Source organism: Meriones unguiculatus, chromosome X (assembly GCF_030254825.1).
Source record: "Meriones unguiculatus strain TT.TT164.6M chromosome X, Bangor_MerUng_6.1, whole genome shotgun sequence".
Taxonomy (NCBI): Eukaryota; Metazoa; Chordata; class Mammalia; order Rodentia; family Muridae; genus Meriones; species Meriones unguiculatus.
Genome location: NC_083369.1, coordinates 55,943,677 through 55,958,215, shown reverse-complemented (window position 1 = coordinate 55,958,215; position 14,539 = coordinate 55,943,677). Strand labels below are relative to the sequence as shown.

Here is a 14,539-nt window from a genome sequence, read left to right as displayed (position 1 = left end):
CTGTTCCTATTTACCATGATTTCTCTTAGACAAAAAAATGGGTATAATTACACTTCATTTTAATCATATTGACAGAAATGTCATGCTATTTGAAGCCAAACTAATAAACAGAAATTCACTGTCTCTAGTAAGCACCTAAAGAAATATAACTATCTGATGTAGGTCCAATGGATCTTTTAGATTCATGTTTACTCACATAAATGAGAACGGTGAATATGAATTCACATAATTAATCCAAGAAAATAGTGTATTAATCTATCTCATGTATAACTGGGATGGGCTTATCAAATGTGATTATTATGCTTAGGATGATCACAATTTTAATTAAATTTTTATTCTTTATATTAATTACAGGTTATTAACTTTGTATCCCAGCTGTAGCTCTCTCTCTCTCATTCCCTCCCAATCCACCCTCCCTTCCTCATCACCTCCCTGCCCCTCTCTAAGTCCACTTATAGAGGGTTAGGGTTAGGGTCTTGCCAACCCAGGACCCGGGAAGATGGTACCACTGATCTGGGACCCGAAAGGCAGTTACAGCTAGCAGCTGCAGCTGAGGAGCTCAGAGCTGGAGCCCCGCCTCTGCTGTCTCAGTCCCCAGGCAGTGAGTTCTGTGCTGAAGGCCTCTGGCACTGTGAGCTGGCTCCACCAAGGAGGGAGGCCCAAAACAGGGAATTGCATGGGGTTCAAAAGTTCGCTTCTCTCTCTCCCTAGAAAAGTCCACAATGACTTGAATCTAAAGGTCTCAACTTTTGTTCAGGAAGCCTCAGTGTCGATTTTTCTGGCTTTAGATTCCCCTCCACCAATTTCAGAGTTTCAGATGCTCTGCTTCTCAGATACTGTGAGTGCTGGTCACCACTATCTTGGACATTTTTGAGGGTACTATGTTAGTTTATGTTTTTTTTTTTCCAGACATTGATTCTTTTTTCATTTATGTAGTTGATAAGAGGAAGGTGAGCATATTTTTGACAAAGAGTCTTCTGAGAAGACTGATTTCATAACATTTAGGAAACAATTATACCTGGCATTTTTATTTTTTATTTTTGTCTGTGTGTACTAGAGATCTGTGCTTTCTCATCCTGTTCATTTGAAAACAACCTAGAATACTGGAAGGAATAACATACTTGGAATTGAGGTTAACATAAGAGTGGGATTCTCCTACTGCATGGTATTGTAAACATCTGAAAATTTAAAGAGAGCTACTTGAGTGAATAAAAAAAAAAAAAACAGCAACAACAACAACCCCTACCAGAAAGTAATGAATGTTGATTTCAATGGGCAGAGTCTACTTTAAGTGGCTCACCACTGCTATACTCTAGAATTGTCATCAAGTGACCTGTAGCATAAGTTTAATGTTAGGCTACAATCTAATATTTTGATCTAATCATATGTCTATGGATTTAGGGATTACAGGTGAAGGCCTTTCTACATTTGTGCCTTGATATAGGAACAAAATGAATATACATTTCATTGCATTCTGGATTTTTATTCCTACTAGCTTATGGAAATAATTGCTTTGATTTATAAAAATGGAAGTCAATAATTAAACTGTATTTATTTTTACTTCTTTACCACATATCTCATCCCCCTCAAATTGATACTAATTTTTTATAGCTGTTATTCCTCTGAGAGGTCCCACCCATCAGCTGATTTAATTAGATTCTGAGAGTCACAGCCAAGCATATGTGGAGCTCAGGAAGTCCAGGTGGAAGAGTAGGGGGTGGAATGATGGAAGGACCCAGAGGGGACAGGGACTCCACTAGAAGACCAACAGAGTCAACTAACTTAAACCCATGGGGGCTTGTGGAGATGGAAGCACCAACCAAGGCACATGCATGGCCTGGACTTGGGCCACATACACATGTGTAGCCTGTTAGCAGTTTAACCTTCCTGTCAGTTCTCTAGTGAGTTGAGTGGGTGCTGTTTATGGCATGGTCTCTGTTGTTTGCTTTCAATCAGTTCCCCTTTTGGGGCTGCCTTCCGTGTCCTCAGTGAGTGAGGATGAGCTCAGTCATGATGTGACCTGATGTGCTGGGGTGGGTTGGGGGAGCCTCCCTTTCCCTGAGGAGAAAAGGGAGTGGGGGAAGAGGGTGAGAGGTGGGTACCTGGAGGAGAGGAGGGATGGAGCTATGATTGGGATGTGAAGTGAATGTATAAATTAAAGACAAATTTTAAAAAAGGAAACAAAAACGAAAGTTATTAGATATACCTTAAAAGGTAAGGTTTTCTTATTAGGAACACCCTGAAGCTGTAAATTTGGTTCTACTATAACAATCCTAGGGCTTCCCAAGGAAAGCATAGATTTAAATGAAACTGACATGAGGTGTAGCAACTCTTCCATTCATGTGTTTGGGGCTTTCACAAAGTGTATTCCTTGTATGTACAAGCATGTTTCCATTGATTTGTATTGTATTCTTCTACAAGAATGTATGCATGTTGAATTGTGATAAAATATTAGTTGGCATCCCTTGGAGTTTGCAAATAAGGGACAGAGAAAGGGGTCTGACAAACCCTTCATTTTTCACATGAGTAGCTATTTATGAAGTCATGATGCAAAACTGTGCTAGCATTTGAAGAATTGTCTTGTCTCTGTGGCAGGCACTTTTCTTGTTGGTGATAATGCTCATTTGTTATTTGCTTTCAGATATGCATAATTCTGAGTGCTTCATTCTTAAGCACTGCAATGGTTCAAGAAATATACATATTAAAAATGTTGGTAATTTTTTCATCCAGATACACAGAAAATAGTTTTTCTTTAGACAAATTTTAAATAGCTTAAATGAGGTCAAGTGTCATGTTCATCATTGTCTTCAAATCTGGACTGAACATGGATGAAGTCTTTACCATCTAACTTCTCCCACTGGTTTTCTCTCATGTGCCATTTACTATCTTTTTAATTAAAGAAACACACACAGAAATACAAGTCCACAAGACAGGTGTGTTATGTATAGACTCATTTTGGGAAAGCTCCTTATATATTAGCTTCTAACTTTTACAAAAATGGAATCTCAGCATACATTTCCAATTTTTCTGCTTTCACTCTCTCTCTCTGTTTTTGTATGATAAACACACCTATATTTAATACATATGCATTCATATGAATACCTTTTGCTTTTGTGTTCTAGTATTCCTACCTCCTTCAATACCTCAAGGATTTATTTTTGTAAATGTTAAGCTGATCATATTGTGAAGCATTGTGTAATATGATGAAAATTTTCATTAAGTCATCCTTATACTAGAATGTAATAAACATCAGTTCAACTGGAAAGCTAGGGCTATAAACAAACCAGTTTAATGCATGTTTATTCAATGGTCAGGCAGATGTTGACCCTGCATCCATGCTTCCGTAAAGCTTTTTTTCGTAGAAAGCTCCTCTGAGAACAAAATAAAATCCTGAAATGGAAAGATTAAAAATATGTTACTCTAATAGTTGTGGATTCTAACTTTTGATATCTTCAATGGTAGAATTAAAGCAATCACAAAAACCTTAATTTTTTAGTACCATGGGATGGACTGAACATATTTTGGGGGTGATATTTTCACACATGTATGCAGCATGTACTATTTAAATCAGTGTAATAAGCATTTTGATCTACTTCTCATTCCTCTGAGTCTTCAACTCCTCTGTCTCTTCTAGATCCTCTGAAATATTCAACAGGTATTTTCCATTGTAGTGCCACTAGAATGTGTGCCTTAGAATACTAGAACTTGCGGGCTGGAGAAATGCCTCCCAATGTTAAGAGCACTGGCTGCTCTTCCAGAGGTCCTGAGTTCAATTCCTAGCAGCCACATGGTGGCTTCCAATGATCTGTAATGAGATCTGGTGTCCTCTTCTGGTGTGCAGGCACACATGCAGACAGAACAATGTATACATAATAAATAAAAATAAGATCCAAAGAAAGAACACTAAAACTTGTGGTGCTTTTGTGCTTACTTCTATTATCCTTCAACTCTGCCTTTCCTAGTTTCCAATGGCTACTATTCTACTTTTGTAGCTTCTTTATATGAATAGCTTGTGGTACTTATTTTTTTAGTTTTGGCTTATTTTGATCAGTGTAATATCCTTAAGTTTCATCTACATTGTCTCAAAGGATAAAGTTTCATTTTTGTTTATGGCTATATGATTCCAGTAAGCATACATACTATGCTTTCTTTATTCACTCATCTGCTGATGGGCAACTGGGGTGATCTAGCCTAATGTTCATCCTAACTATATATATATATATATATATATATATATACATATTTGATTTTGTAGGGATCGTTACAATTTCATTTTCTTTTTCTTTGAATATATGTTCAGAAATGAGAGGTAGGTTAGGTAGTTTTTTTTTCTGTTTTTAATTTGTTTCTGAAGAACATTTATTTTGTTCTCTCTAATAGCTGATATAATTTGCAATCTTACTAGCTATCTATATTTCATTAGGAAATAGGTGCTTAATAAAAGTGAAGATTAAAACAAATAAGAAGAAATAGCTTGTTTGTGGCTACTTAAATGATTCCCAACATATAAGAGGTGTGTGTGTGTGTGTGTGTGTGTGTGTGTGTGTGTGTGTGTAGGGCTAATAAAGCTGGTGAGTTCTCTGGAAGGAAGAGGTCACAGTGTATTCATTCTGACAGGAAATCTATTCATAGAAATGTCACAATGAAGTGATTGCTTGGGGGAACTGATGGTCAAAAAGAGAATACACATTAATCTAAACGGAAGCACCATGTATCGCTGATGGGTAAGGTAGAAAGTGGTTGATAGTGTTCACAAAAATTATAGGCAAGTTTCTTTGATAAAGTGAACATTGGATTCCCTACAATGCTTCCATTACTTCTTCTGCTAAATGCAGTTTCAAACATAGGTGAATTTTAGCAAGAGGTGTTGAAAAATTTGCTGACTCTCTACCTTAGCACTCAAGATAAACTTAACTTAAAACTATTCTTTTTCATTATAACTTGCTTTTCTTTAGGATTTTTGGGTTTTCAGCAGTGGGAACAGCAAGGACCAGAAACAAAACAAAACAAAACAAAAACAACAAACAAACACAGTAGTGTTTAGAGGGAGATATATAGCTTTTTTAAAAAAAAATCCTCTTTCACACTTGTCCTAAAACGCAACGAAGGACTATCCAAATGTCATTTCCCAAAAGGACCTGTGGGTATCAGAGAGACCAGAGCTAGAAATTGCAGTGATTCTTGGAAAAGCTGATGACATTGACATTTTCCTTTTTTTCTTACAGACCAGAATGAAGGATTTCACTGCAGGGAAGAATGCAGGATTCTTGGCCACTCTGATAGATGCTGGATGCCCCGGAATCCCATGCCTACCCGCTCCAAGTCTCCCGAGCATGTGAGGAACATCATTGCTCTGTCCATTGAAGCTACCGCTGCTGATGTTGAGGCTTATGACGACTGTGGCCCCACCAAGCGGACTTTTGCAACCTTTGGAAAAGATGTCAGTAGCCACCCGGCTGAGGAGCGGCCCATCCTGAAAGGCAAGAGGACTGTCGATGTGACCATCTGCAGCCCCAAAGTCAACAGCGCTATCCGGGAAGCAGGCAACGGCTGTGAAGCTATTAGCCCTGTCACCTCCCCACTCCATCTCAAGAGTCCTCTGCCCACCAAGCCTTCCATGTCTTACACCGTCGCCCTGGCTCCTCCAGCTCATGATTTGGAGCACCATGCCAACAACGGCGCTTCTCGTCCTTCTGAAGCTGAGCCCCGTGGAGCTGACAGCGAGAAAGTCATGCACGAGGTCAACCCAATTCTAAAAGAAGGTCGTGACAAGGAATCTCCTGGCATGAAGCGTCTGAAAGATATTGTTCTGTAAACCCGTCTGGGGAAGAAGAGAGAAGCAACCACATTGGCTAGTGAAGATGGAACAGCTGCTCGTTTTAATTGCTCACCAATGGTTGGTTCTTGAGTGGCTGCATTGCAGAGCTTTCCCTAAATGTATAGTGTATAAGTGACTATCATTCTGTGACAATCCCTCTTGTTTCAACAGGCAGCAGGGGTGTTCAGTTGGAGCAAATTAGCTTTGGCTTGAGTTGTTCATGGGGCCTTGATGTTGGGAAACAGAGGCAAATTCAGTTGTGAAAAAGTATTATGTATTAAGTGTTTGAATTTATATATTTTTATATGTCAAAATGATAATATAAATTACCATTGTTTGTGAAGAATTACGTTTAAAAAAAAGAAAAAGAAAAAAAAAAGCTCTGGACACCTTTAATAAGTTCACCACTGTTTTTGTAGTGTAGACAAGTTATTGGTCATTTATTGTGTACTATTCATTGATTCAGTGATGTGAAATCGAGCCCCCAAAAGGTTGTTCCTGAAGCTAGAGTACTTTCCAATGCCGCTACTTTGTTGTGGACACCCCTGCTTTAAGAACCCTTTTGCTAGCTGTGCTGTTGTTGTATTTGATATTGCAAATTGCTATGTGTGTGGTGATGGCAAAAGGCTTTTAAAGGTTGATGTTTTCTTTTCTAAAAAAATAATAAAAATACAGATAAAAACAAAATACAAACAATAGAGACAGCAAATGAATGAGCAACACCACACCTAGAGGTTGAGTACTTGGTGGATACTCAATTTTTTTAATTCATGTAGTGATTGCTCACCACCTTGCAGAGGATTTCCTCTGCCTATCAGTCTTCTGCCTGGGTCTGTGCTAGATCATTATAGAACGTCATTTTTGGGTATGCTGCTATCTAATTTGCAGTTGTCAGAAATACTGTGCTGAAAATTTTCTGAGATTCATTATTTTTTTTTTTTTTTCTAATTTTCAGGCCCTCAATAGGAAAGTTACTCCTGAAGTTTTCAGTTTTCAGGCTGAGAATTTCCCTGTCTCCCAATCATCTAAAACTCATGCAACATGAGTGAGTCTATTTTGAGATCTAAATTACCATCTCTTTAGACACATACTTTCTGATTCAGTGTTTTCCCAATCATGATTGAAATTAGATGGTAAAGTGCATCATGGGCTGTAATCTTGGGCTCCATATTGCACTTTATCTTAGGCTTATAAATAACGATACAGTAAGCAGGATGAAGAGTACAAATAGGAAAAGACAGGTAATAACTTCACTAATCTGATTACTGTGCCTTCTACATGGAGACACTCAGACACTTGAACTCGTCTTTTTATGACTAATACTTTTTGATTAAAATGTGAACAAGAAATTATTAAAACAAAAATCCTTTAGATTTAGCTAACTCTTCTTTGCTGTAGGCTAGGAATATGCCTTTTAAAACTAATAACAAACTGCCCATTATTTTGTTATTATTTTTTATATTGCACAAATGCCCCGATTTTATCATCTGTCTATTAATATTCACTAGCCAACATAGTATTCTTGCAGCTTAAGAGTTCATTATTTAAAATAAACTAAAGAGACATACCACCTTTGCTCTACCTTTGTCTTAAAATCATTGCTCTAAAATCAAAACAAAACAAAACAAGCTTTTAGTTCTCTCTTTTTTGTAATTCAAGAACATGCAGAAAGAATGGCTAGAAGTTAGGGCACTAGAATTCATAAAAGAATTTATTTTCTTAAGTTTAGTAGATACAGTCATCTCTTTGAAATGTTTTCATTATTTTGATCTAATTTCCTAGCTTTATACGTTACTAGGAATACTTTCTTTTGTGGAAGTTGGGAGGGCTTTAAGGGAAGAGATAGGTAATGCACTGGGCATGGGGTTAGGTAGGGGAGAAGATTTCTGGAAAAAAAGGACATCTATAATGAAGCTACAAATCCATCCTTTATTTCCTATTTTGTGCTGACTACTACCTCATGCAAAATATTGGTGTGGCTGCAAATTTCCCCATTATATTGACACAGTTAGAGATCAATTACTCTTACATCTTCTTGCCTCATTTAATTTTCTTTGATTTATTTTTTTCGATTCTAATTTATTTCATTTTAGTGTAGTAGATTATGAATTAGTTATTTATTTTTTGTTCCAAGTGACTATTTAATTAACACATTGAACTTTTTACCAGTGTCCTTTAAGTTAAGATGATGGCCTATAGAATTTAGACTGCTCTTCATCATGATCCATCTGATATTATCCTGTTAGCTAGTGCCTCAAGGTCACTGTGTAGTCAGATTAGACAGTTTTCTACAGGTTTATTTCTTACACTGCTCAGTGGGAACTAGGGAGTTTGAAAGATTGTCGAAAATGGAAATGGAATGCTGGAATGTAGTATGGCCACTGCCAGCCAATTAAAAGCAGAGTAGCAGTGGCATTGATTTTTTTTTATTTTTTTTAATATAGAAAAGTAACTAAAATCTGTCCCCAGAATTTACTTCCAGCTTTAGATTCATCTTTTTACCCATCTAAAAACATTGTTCTCAGTGGGCAGTCAGATTATTATTATTTTTTAATTTTTGTTTTCCAAACTCTTTACTGAGTAAGTTCAGAGATTTTTTTGAAATATATTTCCACTTCCAGTTGTCTAGTGGAAGTGCAAGTGCATCCTAGGAGGGCTTTGTAAGGATGTTCTACAGGCATATTTTGGTTGCAAATAGGACTTTTGTGCAATGATCTTAAATTTCCCATCAACTTGGAATTTTACCCCACCCGTTTTTAACTTGTGATAAAAAGCTACCACGGCCAGCAGGGCAAATATTTTTTTTTCCTTTTTTTTTTCTGTAAACATATTACACATTTAAACATGTGGGCACAATTTTAGTTTCCAAGTCCTACATAATTCTATCCCACTTTTCTGATGTCCTTGGGTTATGAAATGTGACATGCTTAAAAATTTCCTGGCCAGGTAAACTTCTTTATTTAGCATAAGGAATCTAGTTTGCATTGTTTGATTGCTTTCTTCCAAATATAGGAACATGCTATTCAATAAGAAATATGAAGAAGTGATCCATAATGCCCTGTGGAAACTTTTCTTTTTCCTATGCATCCTAGTAAATGAACCTGTTCTGAAAGAAACTTATTATTTCATTGATCCTCTGAAGCCAGTTAAAAAAAAAATGAGGGTCTATTTTGATACCGAATAGATAGTGGGCTATGGAATCCAGCAGTTCTTGCAGAACAGTGATTCAAAATACTGTCTCAAAGCAACATCACTTAGGAACTTGATAGAAAGGACAATTCTCTATCCCTGCCTAGAATAACTGCTTAAGAAATACTGAGGATCTGGCTTAGAAATCCATGAGTCAGAGGCCCACTCAAGTTTGAGGGCTTGTTAAAGCACAGGTTTGTAAAGCCTAATCCTTAGAGATTTTTATTCAGTTGTTTTGGGATACGATCTCCTTTCGTATACATAGATAGATGCCTAGGAGACACTGAGGAGACAATGTTGCCGAGGAAACTTGCCCTATAGATCTAAGGTGGCCATTTATACTGTTTTGTTGACATGGTGAGAAACTGATTACTAAGGAAAGATGTAATTCTAAACTCTGAAACTAGAAACTACTCAGAGTACCTTTCAGATCCTGTCATGTCATCAGCATATGGCTATTAAAGGGGAATTCAGATATCTTTTCCTTCTACTTATACCATATCACAAACACAAGTGGTCCACTTGAAGTAGCAAAGACAAACGGCACTTTGGGGAGAGGCAGGGATGAAAGGGATAGCTTTTTTGGGCATCCAAGGTGGATAAAGGATTATTAATGTACATAATCCACTTAATGGGGATCATTTTGATGTCAAATGTTCCCCCAAGGCACTCTCGACAAGTCTGGTCCACTTGGCTCTTTTCACAGGGTAATAACACCCTTCTGACTTTGAAAAACTGGCATAAATGAGCTGAAGAAGTCCATTGTACACAGTCCTAGTGTTTGCCTTCTTGGTAAAATTACATTTTAAGGATGTCATGTCATGAGTCAAATTGTATCTGCTAACACTAAAGTGTATTGAGATGTTGTTCTTTAGTTTAAGTGTGTATCAAAGTAATATTCAAAGGGGATGTATGGGGCGGGACTGGGACTGGGTGGCTTTATACTGATAAATACTGAAATATTCCTGAGCAAAACACATTGTCCTAATGAAGTTGTTGCAGCTCTCTTTGTTTTCTTGTGAAGCTGGAATTGACCTGTGGGTCACTTGTTGTGCAAAAATGAATTAATTTCAAATAGGAATCACATTGCTTTTGTAAAACAAAGAAAATCAGCCACCTTGTCTGAAGCATATATTGTAAGGCGCTCTTGGTAAAGAACAACTCAGAAACACCTGACCTTGATTGGAAAGCGTTGTAGGTCATTAGGGAAATCTGATGATGCTGACTGTTGCTCCAGCTGTGTTGGCAATTAAAGATGACCTTGTTACTAACTGAGTGTTGTTGTCAACCTTAGCAAAGAAATCAGCTTACACCTTTACAGCACCAGTTAAGTAAATGCTTATTGGCACTGGTTGGCATTCAGCTGAGGAAGACTAAGATATAGACTAATGACCAAGAGCCAGACTAGGTCTAGACTAATGACCAAGAGCCAGACTAGGTCTAGCTAGAAATTCAGCAACAAATACCTCCTTGTGGAATTTGAATGCTAAGGTATTAGTTGAAAAAGGCTTACGCCTTCGCTCCTCAAGTGAGGGGAATGAGCCTGATGACATTATTACTGTTTACCTGTCAAACCAGGGTGGCAATTTAGAAGGATGCAAGTACAGTATGTTTCATTAAGCAGTCTCTGTTGCTGATTATATGAAGATAAAATGGTTGTATATGCTGATATGTATGTTATGTACATTTTCACAGTGATTGAATCATTGTAAAAACAAAAACGACAAAAAAGAATCACCACTCTGTCTATTTTATGAAGATGATAAAGCAGCTTTATTAAATTATTACAGTTCTGTTTTAAATGGTGTTACCTGCCACATTGTTTCTCTTTATCTGGTGGTTCTGTTTCCCTCTTAAATGTGTTTGCTTCAAAAATTTATTGCATTTTAGTATTAAAGGCTATTATGGAAAAATTACTGAGATTTTGGTGAAATGTGTCCTGGAGAGTGTTTTTTCTCCTTGATTGGCGGTGGAAGCATTTTAGAACTTGGAAATAACCAGCTCCTGGTAGAGTTACTGATGTTCAGGCAGAGACTTCCATTTGACTTTCCTATTCTAACCAACTTTCAACTTCCTAACAGAAGGGCTTCTTTCTGGATCCAGTAAATCCAATCATCTATATTGCAATCCCTTCTATTGCCAGGCCTATTAATATTGTTACAGAAGGAGGGAGACACACTACACATCCGGGATGACAAAGATGTTTCCATGTGCCACTTTAAACAAGCACACTAAAATTATTCTTTAAAATAAATCATTTCAGGGGCAACTGCACAGTGGGACTTTCCTGTAGAATTAATTTTTTTAAAGGGCAAGCTATAGTTGAGACTGTCAGTAGGGAAAAAGAGAGTGTAAAACAAAGATGACCTTGCTGCCCCTTAATACCTTCAGGTTTGAAAATGGAGCATCAGGAGAGGCTCTGATTTTGTATATAACAAGACTTCAGAGAAAGCCTCAACAATCTCTTTTCGTTCAAACAATTATTCTGTGGAACCTAACACTTGGACCGCAAGCATTCATTCTGGCTGCAGGTGGAAAGTGTGGATAGAGGAAAAGGGTGGGAGAGCACATCAGACCATTACAAATAGTGTCTTTAGTGGTTAAAGGCTAAATTGCTTCAGCATGACCTATTCTTTCCAGACAATTAAAAGTGATCTCAAGGAAATCCAATGTCTTTCTGGATCTCCATCTTCTTGTTATCTCTGTTCACCAGTATTAAATTGAGATTGTATCTTATTCCCTAGAATTTGCCTTAAAATCAAAGAAATAGGAAGAGAATTGGTACTGCATTTTAATAGGTATTTCATCAGAATGCAAACAGGCATGCTGGGGCACTGGAATTCCATACATTGGTGTATGTACAGATGTTCATGTGCCCTCACAGATGGACAAGCATGTTAGAAAGAGGTTGGTCTGTAAGTGGCCTGGAAACTATTAAGATACAAGCAGTCAAAGGAATTCTTCTGGGTTAGCCTGTACCAAAAGCACAAAGAGAGTAAGATTCTTGGAGTGTTTTCCATCTAGGGAAATAGCAGAAAGGTCAACTCCCTCTTAAGAACAAAGAAAAGAAAATAAAGTTTCTTATTATGAAGAACCTTCACACTTATAACAAAGGCACACCCAAGGTCATAACCATGATCACTGGCTGTGTATGGGAAACTTATAATATTATATAAACATAAACTTAAATACATTCAACTTTATAAACCAAACTAAGTTGTCTGTTTCATAGTGGTAAGAAGGTTCCTTTGTGGCACTTTTTGTGTTATTTGCATGCCATGTGTGGCATCCATGAAATTGATGGCTTTTAGAGGATTCTCTCCTAGCATATGGAATTTGTACTGGAGGCAAAAATGTGCCTAACCACTTTCATTATTTTAGTTTGATGGTGTAGACATGACTAAAGATGTTCTGGATGCCATTTTACCACCTGGAAGATGATAGAGCCTCAAAAGAAAATTCTTTAGCATGAGAACAGATGCTTGCTCCCATTATATTTTTAATCTTCCTATATATTAGAAAATTGCTCTTTCACCTTCCTGACACTTTAATTCCCTACTTTCTTTTGAATTTTTATCAGAATATTAATTATACTAAACAACACACTTCATTATAACATTTCTATATCTGTGTATATGGTACTTTGATAATATTCACCTCATATATTATTCTTTCTCCTCCCTACCATTTCACTTCCATATCCCTCCTGGAACCCTTTTTAGTTTCACATCTTTTGTTTTCCTATCCACACCTTCCACATATGATAGAAAATAAGCAATACTTGTTTTTATGGGAGTGGTTTATTTCACTTAATATAATGCATTGGGTTCACCTATTTTCCCTAAGGATTACATATTGTTTCCTTCTTTATGAATGAGTAAAAACTCTATTATGTATATATACCATATTTTGTTTATCCATTCATCTTTTGGTGAGCCATAATTTTGCCATTGTGAATGGAACCAGATAAACATGAGAATACAGATATACTACTTTCTTTTCTCATTGTTGTGACAAAATGCCTAAGAAGAAAATTAAGGAAAATTAATTAAAAAAGGGAAATTAAAAAATTAATTTTGGCTTACAGTTCAAGGGAATACAATTCATCGTGGCAGGGAAAACATGGCAGCAGGAGCAGTTGTCTCCTGGTCACATTGCAACTGAAGTCAGGGAGTAGAAAAAGTGATGAACACTTTATTATTTTTTTTATTCAGTCTAGGACTCTAGCTCCTGGGATATTAGTGCACATTTAGGCCAAGTCTTCTTATGTTAACTAATTTAAATAAACAGATATACCCATAGATTTCTTTTCATGGTGATTCTAAATCCCATTGAATTGATGATTATCTGTCATTAGAAGGTATTTCTTTTGTATGTTGATTTTGATTCCTTATGGTACACACACACACACAGAGAGAGAGAGAGAGAGAGAGAGAGAGAGAGAGAGAGAGAGAGAGAGATGTTGTGACTGCTCTTTTAAAAGAATTTTCTGAGTTCATGTCAGAGACAGCCCTTGCTCCCTTTACTAGGGAACCCACTTGGACGCTGAGCTTCCTATGGGTTACATCTGAGTGGGGGCTCTAGGTCCTCTCCATGCATGGTCCTTGGTTGGAGTCTGTCTCTGCAGGGGCCTCTGGGCCCAGATTTTTGGCTCTGTTGGTCTCCTTGTGGAGCTCCTGTCCCCTCCAGGTCTTTATATCTCCCTGTTCTTCCACAAGATTTCCTGCACTCTTCCAAAAGTTTGGCTATGAGTCTCAGTATCTGTTTTGATATCCTGCTGGGTAGAGTCCTTCAAAAGCCCTCTGCAGGAGGCTCCTGTACTTTTCCCACTTCAGATGTCTATCCTGTTTGCCATTTTGAATAAGGATTAAGCATCTTACCTGACATAAACTCAGTGGCTGGCTTTTTGATCACCTCTCCCTCGGGGGAAGGGGTGCAACCTTGCCAGGCCACAGAGGAAGATGATGCAGCCAGTCCTGATGAGACCTTATATGCTATGGTCAGAGAGAAAGGGAGGAGGTCCTCCCTTATCAGTGGACTAGGGGAGGGCAGAGGGGCAGAAGAAGGAGGGGCTACAGCCAGGATATAAAGTGAAAAAACTGTAACAAGCAATAAATAACTAAAAATTTTTAAAAATACAAAAAAAAGAATTTTTCTGAATAACTCAATGCTGATTTCCAAAGTGACTGGACTACTTTTAATGAGGAGAAGGAAGATGGATAGGAAGTGGTGAAATAAGAATTTCTCAGTTACTCACAGGTCTTGGTGTACTGGATGTATGTTGTGTTTTACAATCTTAAATTCCTAAGATACCTAAAACCTGACTTCTCCTTACTTTTCCAAATTCACTAGGATGGATCTTTGGCCCAAACCACAGCTTTCTATGTGTTTTACATGTTTCTATTGTCTCTCCTTCTACTTTCTAAAGTTTAGCTGTGTCTGGATGTGTTCTAGGGACTAGCAGAGACTACTGTGTTCCAGGCACCTTACCAGCATTATCCTGACAGCAGCTTTTCGTTTAAACATTTATTT

General features: G+C 37.5%; 1 protein-coding gene across 2 annotated transcripts in view; it reads left to right on the top strand.

The window, feature by feature from the left end:
- Pcdh19 (protocadherin 19) overlaps window positions 1-10,923 on the top strand; it is a 162,427-nt gene extending 151,504 nt beyond the window's left edge. For both annotated transcript variants that reach the window (XM_060375701.1, XM_060375699.1), the window contains exon 5: window positions 5,226-10,923. In XM_060375701.1, the coding sequence (XP_060231684.1) occupies window positions 5,226-5,815 (590 nt within the window). In that variant the 3' untranslated portion in view covers window positions 5,816-10,923. The remainder of the gene's footprint in view (window positions 1-5,225) is intronic.
- Window positions 10,924-14,539: the final 3,616 nt, after the last annotated feature.